This window comes from Pyricularia grisea, chromosome I (assembly GCF_004355905.1).
Source record: "Pyricularia grisea strain NI907 chromosome I, whole genome shotgun sequence".
Lineage (NCBI taxonomy): Eukaryota > Fungi > Ascomycota > Sordariomycetes > Magnaporthales > Pyriculariaceae > Pyricularia > Pyricularia grisea.
In genome coordinates this window covers 1,024,849-1,039,810 of record NC_044973.1, presented here as the reverse complement: position 1 = coordinate 1,039,810, position 14,962 = coordinate 1,024,849, and the positions used below count along the sequence as shown (strand labels likewise).

Here is a 14,962-nt window from a genome sequence, read left to right as displayed (position 1 = left end):
CTCGTCTGTTCGAAGGACGAACCGAAATGATTCCGCATGAGAGGAGACGCCTAGCCGAACCATCAGAAAGTTGAACAGGACGGACCTCGAGCTTGTGTATCTGCGGGTTGGACCCAGGACACAACAGTGAATCAAACAAGCGTGGAGAAGCTGCGCTCGTTCCTGCGGCACTAGTAAAATTAAAGAAAAAGGACAGGAAGACAGTGCTAAGAGGATAGGAAAAGCTCGATGGGAAAACCATCAAATGCACAAGGGCAATCCCTGGTTGAATGATTCTTGATTCATTATTCGCATGACCAGGTTACAAAGACAACATTCAAAAGAACGGAAACCCATCACCGCACAGCCCATCTACAGCTTTCCGTGCGCGGCGAAAATTTCAGCAAGCGCCGCCGCGAACTCGACCGGTTTGGAGACGTAGCCTAGGTGGCCACCGGGCGTGTGCTCCACGGCGACGCCGATGCTCTGCGCGAGCATCTCCGTCATGTTGGTGGCAGGCGCAGTGCTGGCATCGCCATTGTCGAAAACGAGCTTGTCCTTGGCTGCCTGGAGCGCGGCCGTGTCGACCGAATAGGACGTGTAGTGGTTGATCTCGTGGGCGAAGAAGAGAGCCGCGCTGGCGGCGCGATCCGGCGACTCCAGGACGTAATGCGTTGCCACGGACTCGGCGTCCGAGGTCACGACGGGGCCCAGGAACGCCTCCGCGGCCGCGTCGATGCCCTCGCTGTAGAAAGTGTCCTCGCAGTTTTCAAACGCGGCCTGCACCTGGGCGCCAGCGTTGCCGAGGCTTTTGGACAAGGGCGGCTCGTGGGCGACGAGGAAGGACACGGCTTCCGGGTGGCGGGATAGGAGGTCCAGGGACACGATGGCCCCGCTGCTGGTGCCGAAGACGAGGGCGGGCTTGCCGGGCGACAGGTGGTCGATCAGGGCGGCGATGTCGTCGGCGTCGGTGTGCAGCCGGACGGGCATGTTCAGGTCGTTGGGCCCGGTGAAGACGCTGCGGTTGAAACCGCGGCGGTCATAAGAGCAGACGGTGAAGTTGTTGGCCAGGTGGGGCACGGTCTGGTTAAAGAGGACCGCGTCTCCGTTGGCGCCTGGGACGGTCACCAGTAGCGGACCGCTTCCCAGACAAGAGTACGCCAGGATGGCGCCCTTGACGGCGAGCGTGGATGGGACCATTTTGTTGTCGCTGGCAAAGTAACTCGGAGCCGTCTATGAGAGCTTGAGAGAAAAAGGCCTGAGGACAAAGCCCACGTACTCCCAGTGACACAAGAAGATATTCTATCCGATTTATGGATGTTGATGCGGACGGTTTGTTGGTTCGAGCTCCACTGCCCCTTGCAGCAGAAGCGGGGAATTACAACAAGCCAAGTATTTTCCTGAATCGCTCGGGGAATATACAAGTAGGTGTGCAATTTTATTGCAACCACCAAGGTGGGGGGTTGACCCTGTTGGGTTGCAATATTTTTGCACAGGTGCTATAGGTCGGCAAGTCAAATATGAAATACAACTCGGGAACAAGCCGCGGATCCCACCTGGAGGGATTGGGGAAATGCAATTTCAATCCACGGCTCCGATCGGCGACATAGTGGCTATACTATATGTTGGGATGGGGCTTGCGAGCAGAGAAATGACAGCTGGGCGACGCAACATGGCCTATTGCGTCAGAGTGGGTTCAGTTGGAATAAATATTGAGAACAACCGAGCGTGGAGACACCAGCGGGTCTTGGTTCCAATCGTGGTGGGCAGAAGAGCACCAACATATTCCTTCGAGGGGCTTCGTGAAATATGCCCCCCTCAGGAGAAGGTGGGGAGAGGATATTCCTCGGGTGCAACAAGCGGGTTGTCCCTTTGGTTGCTGTCCAAATCCGGGCCTGCGACAAACACGCCTCCCGCAAACAGCAACATGTTACAGACAAAGCCCCATTGTCCGAGGTGGGCAAAGCTCTCAAATTCGTTTCGCGGGTCCTTCCAGACTATGATGTTCATCATGAAGGCCAAGACCAGGCCGGCCACCGGAACGACCACGGATGCAAACACTTCCAAAACTCGCAGTTTCCAATTCTTGGGAAACAGCAAACCAGCAAGCTGCCATCTAAAACCCGGAAGAGCTGCTCTGGGGGAATTTCGAGTGACATAAAGGACCAGGTTGGCTAGAGATGAAGTGAAAAATAGAACAAGGCTGCCCAGGGTAACTGCCTCGTCAAAGGCCGGCGGGGTCCCTCCACCCCCAAGATGGCGCGGTTGAAATACCTTCACCTGCATCTCCGTCGGATCTCTGGTTGGCCACCAAAAGTCTGCACTGGGATAGAGACAACGCACAGCAGATGTCGTGGTGCTTTCATTCCCAAACACCCTCGACAAAGTCCGGTTCCATCGGTACCAGTCGTCAGGATTCCATGCCTCCATGTCCTCGTTGGGGCCCTTGAGCGCCGTAGGAAGCTTGTCGTAAGCCCCTACAGAACCATCTTGATCCTGTGTGGTCGGACAAAAGCGCACTTGGGGGCTATACCACATCTGCATGTATATGCTCGTGCCAAAGCCTGCCACAAAGCCGGAGGTGATCAAAGCAATCCACAGCCATGCCAGGAGCCTCTTGCGCGGTGTGTTTGTCAGGCTGTTGTATACTGCGGAGCGGCGATACATGGGTATCACACAGAGATAGGTGAAGCCCAAGACCAGGTTGATGAGGTCCGTGTCGGGGTCGAACACCATTGGAATCAGAGGCAACCACACAGGTCCGCCCTCGCCGCCACGCTCAAGAGTTCCCGACTGGGAGATACCCCCGATGAGTACAACCTCATAGCCAGAGCGCAGGTGAGACAGTCTCGAAACGTAATCCGTCAACGAGATGGCGGCGAGAACGAGGGCATGAATGGCCGTAGTGGCGCTGTAAGCCATGACCGAGGTGAGGGCTATGGACGGGGCCCAAGATTCTGTCCGCCATATAATGGCGACAAAGGACATGACGTAAAAGACATAAAGAGGGGTTGGGAAATAGCTGCCGCTGTGGGGGAAGCTGACGTGTACCCATTCCGCGGTGAAAGAGTTTTGGGAGACATCGCCAGTGCAGGCGGTAAAAGGAGATGATGAGGTACCGTCACCACAGACTAAGACGTCGAGACCAGTGTTGCTAAAGTCTCCAAAGATTTGGGGGAAATAGAAGGCTACAGATTCCCAAGGGGACATGCCTTGAAGAGGAGGTTTATCCATTGCGGACTCAGTGACAATTGATAGATATTGCGAGCTTTCGGGGAGATTCAATGCAATATGTACTCTTCTTGTTGTGTTGACTTTCATTCCTCCCCCATTAAAAGTCCCGGGAATCTTGTTTATAAACAGACTCACTGGCTTCGCATCACGAGTGTCAAATGAACCTCACCGGTGCAGACCCATATCACCATGTATGAATTATGAACAGATATCAATCAATTCTACAGGTGCCGACACGAGCTTCGCCAAACTAAACTATAAGCGTTTCACCAAGTTCGCATCTTCAAGCTAGCACTACAACAGTACACCGAAGGCGTAGCACGCATAATAAAGCCAAATAAAAATTTGATTGGTTAACAAACGTTCCAAGCGACTCCCAGCACCGCCGCCTTGTCTCTGGTATTGAGGGTTCTGCCCAGTCTCAGTCAAGCTGGTCATAGTGACACACGTCACTTTCAATGCCGAATTGTTAATCGTTGGCTTGTGATTGGATACATCAATTTCTTTGCTGCCATGCGAATCATGGCGCAGAGCTGTATAGTTGAGCGTGTTATCTGCACATTCAAAACGAAGAAGCAAGATTGGTGGTCGGGCACGAATATGTCCGGCGAATGATCGTCCTCGTTCACTTGTCCACACCACCCAAGCAGCCACGCTCACGTTTGAAACAACGAAAACCGAGACCCAATGTTTGTTTGGAATATTTGCCAAGCATGCGCCACATACTAGTTCTAGGATGGATAGCGTACCCGACCACTTGGTTCTGGCGCAGCTGTCGTAGTACCAAACGCTGATGCTTGCAAAGCTTCGGAAACATGTCACGGCTCAAGATTGAGTAAAATGGTTTGTCACGAGACATGACACAAGAGAGGCCTCCTGACTAGAGGGCGGGCCGGGGCAGTGAGAGGCGCTCCCAGACGGCCAGAGACATTATGAATCCCCAGTCCTCGACAGCTTGCGCCACGCCTACAGAAGAGCCCCAAACAAAAGAAATGGCCGTCTAGAAATGCTACTGGAGTACTGAGCTTCTTGCATGGCCGGGGCCTATATTTCACGTGCAGAGTGTGGCGCAGCTGCTAAAAGCCTGAGGCGAGGCACACATCGGGATGAGAAGCTGAAGACAGCCCAGATATGCTCTCGTGTCGTCCTTTGCAGCATAGCACCGGCTGTATCGGCGGGAAAAAACGCGGATCACTTAACCCTACACTACACCCGAGCGACGTCGAACAATCTGGTCCTATGTCCCTAGTTTTCGAAGAGGACCGATTTTGACGCTACCACCAGGGCGGCCAGAAACGACCATGCCGGGTCCCGTTGAGGCGTGCCGCGCCCCCAAGTCCTCCACAATTGGCAACAGCGGGCTCTCCGTAACCAAGTAACGCCGCTTGAAGAACGGCGAGTGCCCCGTCAAACTCGGTTAGCACAAGACGGCTGGCTCTTCGGAGTGGCGAGCCACCGGCTGTGGCGGAACGGGCTTATTATCGCCAATCACTACACGACGTGACATTTCAAGTCCCTGCTTATGTGCTGCATCCGGAAAAGCGAGCCAGATTTCTCCACAAGAGTAGTCAGCTTGTTGTGCTTCATTGAAGGTCAGAAGATATGGCCCATACCAGGGTCAAGGCCGTCCAAGCTCTGCGTCAGGCATTCCAGGTGTCCATGCGCTGGCAGGATAAGTGAGCAGGAGCGGGAAATGAATAGAGACGTAGGTACAGAAGGAGGGCTAGGCACTTTTCTATACCGAGATTCGAGTCTACGTTAGCCCGTTTGCCTGGCATGGATCCCTTGACAATAAACTCTATAACCACGGAGTTAACCATTGCCATGAGCTTACCGGTGGAGGATGACTGCAGCTGATGATCGAGATGCGCACGGGCAAAACCATAACCATCCTCGATGCTACCAGCAGAACGACCGTTAACCATTAGAGCACAGACGAAGCAAAGCGATGGCAAGATAGGTTAGCTCGTATTGGAAGCAGATCTGCAACTTGGTGTAATTTTGGGTCTGTGATTATACTCGTTGTTGCGACTAGCGGAGCATGTATGCGGGTGATAATGTACCCATACGCGGCATGAAATTGATTAGACAGTCACCAACATTACATTCCATTTATTCCCAGGTAAAGCTACTACCTACGGCAATCGTGATATTCTCTGAGCCAGAATCATTGAAGGGAAGGAGTTTACCGAAACAGGCCAGGAGTCGACAGGAGGTAGCAGGCATTATCCGGTTACAGGTAAGTCAGAGCTCGCCTAACAGGGTATGGCGGAAATATGGCGTTGTGATTTGCGTAAAAGCAGCGTCGACATTTTCAATGTCTTGAAAATGCTGTTTCAACACTTTCACAATTTCCGGCTCGATGAAAGTAGAAAGGTCAAGAGGCAGGGCATCACATGAGTTTTTGTTACCGATTTGGATACAGAATTCTCCGGTCCCCAAGGAGCAGTTTTTGGAAACTATTTCCGAAATAAGCTGGGGCGTTTGGCTGATGACTTTGGGTATATCCTTGATCATCTCTGGGACCGATGTAGCAACTGCTCCTGCTGCACTTTGGAGATTGTTCAAAATGCTGGAAACACGAGCTCCGGGTCTTATGCCGTCTAAAAGACCTTCTTGCTGCGGAAAACGCCGTTCCAGCGCATCGAGTTTTAAGATTTGCGTGACATTAAACTTTTGAATTTAGCAGCTTGAAAACGCCAAGGAATTAAGTGACTTTACTTACTTGCAAGGTGACTATGCCGGACTTTACAGTATCCTCGTTTAAAAGCGCATATGCGCTCAGTATTAAAGTGCAAACAGAAGAAACAACTACAGAGGCGAAAGCGGAATGCGCGAGAATCTTCCATTTAAGCATGGCGACGGTGAGTTGCAGTCCTTTTGTTACGACGCTCAAATCTATGTTGGGTGCAATAGCATTTATACGAGCCATGTTGCTTCGTTGCAATTCAGTTTTGGACCAATTCTAGTCCTTGTGGAGGCCGAGCCTTATGCATCCGTAAAACAGGCCTAAAAGACTAAATCCTGGCAGATTGTCCCACTTTGTGTTGATAGGAATAGAGTGATCGCTGCGATCGGTAAAAATAATATAACAAATAAAACGGTATTTTTATGCATGCTTTTTATCTTTCTGTAACTATCTACAATCCTGCAAAGATCCGTTAAAATCTCTGCTACGTGTTTTAAAATCACGTATCACCACACGTAATTTACCCACACGTATATTTACCCGCGAATAAATATAGGTTATTTTTTATATTAATTGCAAATATACGTACCCTTTAAACCCGTAAATAATTATTAATAAATAAATAAAAGAAAAATAACGCGTTTAAAAAATTGTAAGATTTTTTAACGTTATAAACGAATATTTTATTTTAACCGTTTTTTAATAAATAGGGGGGATTTTATTATTTTTTAACAATAATAAAATAACCTTTTATTTACGTAAATATTTAATTTACTGTAAATAATTAATTATAATACGAAAATTTAATGGGAATTTTATATTATAATAATTACCGATTTTTTTTAATCCGTTTATAAATAAACCGTTTTTTTTTAATTCGTAATTTTTTCGTTTTAATTTTCCGATTTACGTTTTATTAAATTTATCGTAAATAAATTATTTATTTTTAACGATTATTTGGTAAATATATCGTTGTTAATATAAATTAAAAAATAATTAAATTATTATTTTTTGGTTTGGCGGTTCGCGCCGCCAATAATTTTACGCCCGCCGGCCTTACCTAATACCTTTTGCCTTTGGGCCGCCCTAGGGCCTTTACGCCTACCGTTACCGCCGCCGCTACCTCCGCCCCTACCGTTACCGTTACCGTTATTTTTACCGCTATTATTTTTACCGGTACCCCTACCGTTATTATTTTTACCGGTGCCCGTAAAGGTAAAAAGTTTATTACCGTTACGTCCGTTAATCGGATTATTAAAATTAAAAATAAATATACGTATTTTTTTTTCCGTTTATTTTTCGTTTAATCGTTTGGAATTAATAATTTATATATAATACGCGTTTTTATTATTACCGCCCCCCGCCCCCGCCCCGCCGCCGGCGTAATCCGGCCGAAATTTTATTTGGATTATTTACGTTTTGTTTTCGCGGGTAAATAAAGGTTCGGCAATTTTACGGTTTGCCGCGAAACGAACCCGTTTTTTGGACGATATTATAAATACGTTTCCGGATATTTTTACGAAAAGATTCCCGTTTTCGCCCGTCTTTTTACCGTCCGTTTTTTAACGGTTATTATTAAAAGCGATAAAATTATAAATTATAATATTTACCGTTTTTTTTTTATTTAATATTAACGTATATTTTAAACGATTATTAAATAACGCCCCGTCGTTAAAAAAATATTGGAAATTTGGAAAAAGGAAAAAAAGGGTAATAACGTGGCCGTAATGGCTATATCGGCCGAAAAAAAAGGCTAAACGGGCCGTTTTACGGTTTGTAAAAATTTTATTTTAATTTATTGGCTGTTTTTTGCGGGTCCCTTTCGGGGGTTAAAAATCGTTATTTTTTATATCCCTTTTAAAGGGTAAATGTTAATTTATACGTTATATTTTATTTATATTATATTTTATATTATAACCTTTTTTCGTATTTTTTTATTAATTACGTTATATTTAACCTTTTATACGTATCCGTAATTTATTCGTTAATATTAAATTTTTTAACGTATTATTCGGGTGTTTTTTCGTTATAACGTTTGTAAGGTTATTTAATCCATTAATTTATCGGATTTTTTGAATTTTACGTTTTTCGTACAATTGTTTAATCGTTATAATATCGATTATTAATTTTTTTTTACAATGGTTTTAAATTATATTAAATAATCGTATAATAATTTGGAATTTGTACAAATTACGAAATTTAAAAACGGTAAACCGTTACGTTTATAAATTGTTCGGAACGTACGCGTTAATATAAAACCTATATTTAACCCGTTTATTATATTATAAATTTCGTTAACCAAAATATTACGCGTTATACGTTTATATTTAATGGAAAATTAATATATAATATTACCCTATATTTCGAAATTATTTTCGTTTTTATAGCTAATTTCGTTATTATATAAAATTACGTAATTTATTTGTAAATTTAAATTTTTTAAATTGGCGAACGATCCGTTTACAAATACGTATAATTTCGCTATTTTTATAAATAATAAAATATATTTTAACTTTTTTTACTGGTTTTTAATTTATTATTATAATCGTTTATTAAACGTTTCGATTTTTATATTTAACGGGTTAACCGTTTACGCGATTATTAAAAAATCGAATGCAATTTCGGGCTGGTAAATAATGGAAATATAAACGTTTTTGGCCCGTTGGGCCACGTATTATTATTTGCGATTTAACGTTTATACGTTTATTAATTCCAGGCGATTTGTTTATTTTTTTTATTATATTAATATATCGCCGTTTCGTAATATTATTTTACAACCGTTAAAATTTTTAACGTTTTCCGTTTGTAATATTTTTTGCGGTTTTGTTAATAACCCTATTTTTTAAAATTTTATTTTTTCGTACGTAACAAATTCGGAATTTTCCAAATTTAGCGTATTATTTGTTTGTAAACCTATTAACCCAAACGGACCGTTTTTCGTAATTAAAAAATAAATATCGTATTTAAACGTTATATAATTTAATTGTTTTTTATAATAACGTTAATAGGTATTAAACTAGTATAATTTTAATTTTGTTAATCCGTATAACGGTTTATTAATTTTAAAGTAAATTCCCGGCGGGTATTTATACAGTAATTTTTTCGGGATTTTTATTAATACGTTTTTAACGAATTGGTTTTTGGATTGGGTATACGTTTGGTTAATATTTTTAATTATAAGGACGTAATTAAATTACGTTATTATAATAAATACAATTATTAGGATTAATTATTGGTTATACCGTATAATAGTTAACGTTTGGGTTAATAGGCTTTTTTTTCGTTATTATTATATTTTTAAATAATAAGATGTAATTTTTTATACGGGCGATTTATTATTTTTTTAATTTTCCGTATTATTTTAATATTAAAAATCCGATTATATATATTATTTCCGTATATTGGTTTAAATATTTTTACGTTTAATAAAATATTTATTTCCGTTATATTTAATTGTTCGAATAAAGTTTTTGGCGTGATTATTTTTTTTCGGCCCTATATTTAATGATTAATTTTTTAAATTGGGTTTTTTTAATTAATATAAACGTTTCGTCGTAATATATTTTGGGCCGTTTTTATTTAATATTACGCCGTTAATTTTTTGGATTAATTATTATATAAATTGTAAAATTATTTTTAAAAGTAATTTATTATAATATAATAGGTATTTTTACAAAAAGATTTAACGTTGGTTTAAAAGGTTTTTTCGGGGGTTTTAATACCGTTTTTAGGCGTTTTTTCCGCCGTGGTTAAATTTTTATTAAATATGTAAATTCGGTTTAATTATTTTATATATCGTTCGGCTATTTTTGGTATTTATAATAAAATTTAACGTACGTATTTTTAAAATTGGAATCGCCGTTGGGTAACGTTACCCGTATTATATTTTCGGTAATAAAAATAATTTTATAAAGGTTATTTTAATTGTTTTTTTTACGGTATACTAATATTTCGTTATTTAACGCTAATATACTGTTACGATCAAGGTATCGGGGTAACCTGTTCTTATGGTAAAGTACAGTGGGTTGAAGCAATTAAGCGTCTGACTGGGTAACTGGGGTTCTCAATAACTGGGGGTAAAGTTATAATCGTTCTCAAGTAAGTATTGAGGTTAATTAGAGTTTAATTGCTGTTAAACAATCCTAGAATCGAATTTATTTACATGGTAATAAACGTGATTTATATAGATTATGTTCCAAGTGTGATTTCTTTTGATTTGTTTGATTTGTGATTTTTAATTGAGATTTTACAAATTATAGAAATCCATTCTTTTGGCCGTTACGTAAGGTTACGTGAGATTTCGTGGCTTTGCCTTTAAGTAATCGTTATTTTGCCGGTCGGTATTTTTTTTGGGCGAATGTCGTTAGGAGGGGTGTGACCCTATTTGGCCTTTTTGGTACCGGTCCAATTATTTGGTCGTAATATTAGGTTTCCTTTTTTTTGGCTAAGTCCTTTTGGCCTTTAAATAGTTTGTATTTCCCTAATCTTTGTTTTTGGTTTTGTTTTTTTTTTGCTAATTTTCTTTTTTTTTGCGCCATGTCTAGTCGCGTCGCTAAATTAAAATCTGATCGTTCGTCGACGGAACGTCGTTACGTTTTTTTTACGTTTTTTTTTCTTTATTCCGTGAATATGCCTTTTTGTTTTTATTGTAAGTCGCGCGGTATGGTGCGTTGCGTTGTTTCGCCGCAAGACTTTTTTCGTTGTATTAAATACCTTTGTGTTAATTGGTTTGGTTACGACGTATTGGGGGTATTTAACGTCCAATTGCGTAATATCGGTCGGTAATATTCGAAACTGGATACGGAAGTCGAAGTTTTGGAAAAGGATATTTTGGCGGAGCAGTAAAGGATTTAGGAAAAGTAATTGAAATTGTTTCGTTTGCGGAAATAAAAGAAATTGTGGTTTGAGAAAATGATGCGAGTTATGTTTCGCGGAATTAATAATTTGGAAGAATTGGATCGGGTAGAGCGTAAGGAGGTAGAATAGAAGGAGCGTCGGCGATCGGCCGAGGTTTTTCCTAAAATGTCTTTGGAATTGTTTTTTCCGAATTCCAATTTTGTTTGGGATTCGATTTTCCCGATAGGTCCTTTAAATCTTTCGTTGTTGGATGAGATGAATGTTTTTGCGTAATATTCCGTTAATTAGTTGTTTTTTGGTATTTCCTATTTTATATTGTATATTAATAATTTTTTTGTAGGTTCGTTTGGTGGTATAGTTTCGAATCCTGGTCGGTTTTTAATTTTTGGGAATGGTAGGTGGTGTTTTTTTAGGTTGTCCTCTTTTTTTTGGCTGATTTATTCGCAAATCCAACTTTTGATAATATTGGCGGAGCGGTTCCTGGTAATTTTGGAGGTGGTTAAGGGGTTCCCAAGTGTTTTTTTTATGCTTATAGTTTTCCCATTTAATAAGGTATTCTGTTTTGCCGTGGTTTCGTTTGTGGTCGAGTATTTGTTTAACGTCGTAGGTTTGTTCCGCGTCGATTTCGATCGTTTTTTGTATATTGGTGCCGTATGGTGCCGGTTCCAGTAATGATACGTGAAATGTGGGGTAAATTTTTATGGTGTTTGGTAATGACAGTTTGTAGTTGGTATCGCTAATTTTTTTATTGATTTTAAAAGGTCCAAGCTTTTTAAAATCGAGTTTGCTGTTAGGTCGTTGTGTTTTAATGTTGCGTCGAATAAGGTAGACGTTATTTCCTTTTTCGAAGGATGGTCCCTTTATCCGATGTTGATTGGCGTATTTTATTATTTTTTTTCGTACGAATTCTAGTTCCTATTGGAGTTTTTCGTGTAATTGTCGTAATTCGTTCGTTTGTTTATCGGTTCGTGGTGCCGTAATCGTGGTTTTTGGTTTTTTATACGCTGTAGGGTTAAATCCATAATTGGTATAGAATGGGGTTATTTTGGTATTTTCGTTTTTTAAGCTATTATAGGCGAATTGTATTGTGGGTAATAATCGTACCTAATCGTTTTGTTTGTGGTTTATATAGCATTTTAAGTATTGCTCCAATATTTGATTGGTTCGTTTTGTTTGTCCGTTTGTTTGGGGATGGAACGTTGTTAATAATTTGTGGTCTGTTCCGAGTTATTCCATTAAAGATTTCCAAAATCTTAATGTAAAAAGTTTGTCTTTATCCGTAACGATGTTTTTTGGAAGTCCGTGATTGTTAACAATTACGCGTAGGAATGTGTAGGCGATTTTCTCGGCGTTGCTACTTTTTTTATATGGTAGGAAATAGGCGTATTTAGTGAGTTTGTCCATTATAATTAATATGCTATTATATTTCGTTTTTATAAGTAGTTTTTCCGAAAGTGGTAATTTGACGATAAAATCTATTGTAATAGTTTACCAGGCTTTGTTGGGGGTTGGTAAAGGTTGCAATAATCCGTAAGGTTTATATTTTGCAGATTTGCTTTTGGTACAAAGTTTGCAATTTTTAATGGCTTTTCGTATTTTTTGTCGTATTCCTTGGAAATTATGGTATTGTTTTAGCCGTTTCCATGTTTTGGAAATTTTTTGGTATCCGTGGGCTTTATTTCCGTGGATTTTCCGTATTTCTTTTGGCGTAGTTACCGTATTTGTTATTATCAGGCTTCGGTACGTTGGTAGAAGGTTTCCGTTTTCGTTTATCGTAAGGATAACCCGTATTTTTTTTGGTATTATGTTTTCGTGGTCTGGTTTTCGGTTAAGGGCGTCGGCCCTACCGTTTTTTGTTTTTTTTCGGTAAATAATCCTAAAATGGAATTTTGAAAGGAATTTTAACCATTTGATTTGTCGTTTGTTTAATATTTTACTGGTGGTAAAATGGGTTAGGTTTTTGTGGTCCGTATGAATTAATATTTCGTATTTAATTCCGGATAATTGTGGTTTCCATTTTTCGAATGTTCGAATAATAGCTATAAGTTCTTTGTCGTGGATTTGGTAGTTAAGTTTTGGTCCATATAATTTTTGGGAAAAAAAGGCGTAAGGGTGTAATCTTTTTTTTTTATTTCGTTGGTTAAATTGTCCTCCGATTGCGTAGTCGGATACGTCGGTTTCGATTTCGAAAGGTTTCGTTGGGTTTGGTATTTTGAGAATCGGTTTTCGCGTTATTGCGTTTTGTAGCTGTTCGAAGGCCTGTTGTGTTCGTTTTGTCCATTGGAATTCCAGGTCCTTTTTGGTTATGTTGGTTAATGGGGTGGCGATCGCGCCGTATTTTTTAATGAATTTTTTGTAAAAGTTTACGAATCCGAAGAAGGTTCGAACGTTTTTTACATTTTGTGGTTGAGGCTATTCCTTTATTGTTTGGATTTTCGATTTTTTTATTTTAATTTTTCCAGGAGCGATGGTATATCCTAGGAAATTGATTTGTTTGCTGTAAAAGATGCATTTGTCGGGTTTAATTAAAAGTTTGGCGTTTTGTAGCTTTTATAAGACTGTATAGACGTATTCCTTATATTTTTTTAACGTTTTGGAAAAAACGAGGATATCGTTTAGGTAAATAACGACGAAAATGTTTAGGCATTCCCGGAAAACGTGGTTAATTATGGTTTGGAAGGTTACCGGGGCGTTGGTAAAGCCGAAAGGCATTATTAGGTATTCGTAATATTTTCGCCTGGTACGAAACGCGGTTTTCCATTTTTCGCCTTTTTTTATACGGATTAAATTGTATATTTTTTTAAAGTTTAATATTGTAAACTATTTCGTTTGGTAAAATATGTTTCGAAATTTTCCTATTAGCGGGAACGGGTAGCAATTTTTTATGGTAATATTATTTAATTATCTGTAATTTACGTATAATCGTAATTTTCCGTTTTTTTTTGGTACGAAAAGGATTGGGTATTCTACTGGTAATGTCGATGGTCTAATGTACCCTTTTTTAAGATTTTTTGCGAAATATTCGTTTAATGCCTCCATTTGTATTGGATTTAAACCGTATATTTTATGGAATTTCGGTTGGGTTCCTTCTTTTAATGGTATTTTGTGGTCGAATGGGCTATATTCGGGTAATCTTGTTTCGAATTTTGGGCTAAATAATCGGGTATAAATTTGGTATTTTTTTGGGATTTTACCGTTTCCGGTTTGTCCGTTTACGTTTGGTATTGTACGATTGGATCGGTTTTGGTCTGTAAATAGTCGCTTTTTTTCCGATATTGGCTCCGGGGTTGGTCGTTTTTCCTGTAGGTACGCCATTTGTTTCGTTTGGTTTTTCCGTGCTTTACGTTTTTTGTATAAACCTTTCCAAGCTGGAGGTCGTTTAGTAATTAGGTGCTCTTTCTATTGGATTTGGCCGGTTGTCTAATTTATTTTGGGGTTGCTTTTCCTAAGCTAGGGGATTTTTAAAATTATGTTTTTGTCCCCTATTTCCGTAATATTTAAGGTGATTCGTTTTTTTCGTCCGTAGCTTTCCATCCAAAAATGTACGGTTTTTGTTTCTGTTCGTAGACTCGCAGGTCTACTAACAATGCATTGCGTGGTAGACTTAATCAATGGGTGAGAACGTTATACCTCTGCAATTTGGGTATATTCGGTCTGTCTTCTACCTAAGTCGTGCGACTGCATTTGATTATTCACGGCCGGATGAAAAGTCTTTCATGCGGTCCGTGCTCCTTGCTTAGTCACCCAATCGCCGGGGCCGCAGCTCCGGCCCGGCTTTACCTCCTTTCCGCTGCGCGCGCGAGTGAGGCTATTCCAACAAGGCATTTTTAATTTTATTTAAATAATACCGCGTAAAGGATTATATTTTTTACCGATTTTAAAATTACGGGAACGTTTTTAACGGAAAAAAAGCTGCGGCGAATTTAAAAACGTTTTAAATATCCCTTTATTAATAAATTTTNTTTAAATAAATAATAAACGTTTATATATAATAATATTTTATACCGTAATAAAACGATTATACGTTTAAAAAATTTCGTACGCAATTAATTATTTTTTTTAAACATTTGCCCGTTTATTTTAGGGCTTTTTTTTATATTTTTCGTTAAACGGCTTTATATTACCAAAAAATTATTTTCCGGAAACGGTAAATAAATGGCGGGTATAATTATATTATATATTAGGTAATAACCGTAATTTTAA

General features: G+C 39.9%; 2 protein-coding genes across 2 annotated transcripts; both read right to left on the bottom strand.

Moving 5' to 3' along the window:
• Positions 1-351: 351 nt before the first annotated feature.
• On the bottom strand, positions 352-1,179 carry PgNI_05388 (uncharacterized protein; the record flags this gene model as incomplete). The annotated part of the gene is made up of 1 exon (XM_031125420.1): positions 352-1,179. One exon carries the CDS (start codon positions 1,177-1,179, stop codon positions 352-354), a length of 828 nt encoding a protein of 275 aa, XP_030981769.1.
• A 618-nt stretch (positions 1,180-1,797) lies between these two features.
• On the bottom strand, positions 1,798-3,213 carry PgNI_05387 (uncharacterized protein; the record flags this gene model as incomplete). The annotated part of the gene is made up of 1 exon (XM_031125419.1): positions 1,798-3,213. One exon carries the CDS (start codon positions 3,211-3,213, stop codon positions 1,798-1,800), a length of 1,416 nt encoding a protein of 471 aa, XP_030982068.1.
• Between the last annotated feature and the right edge of the window lie 11,749 nt (positions 3,214-14,962).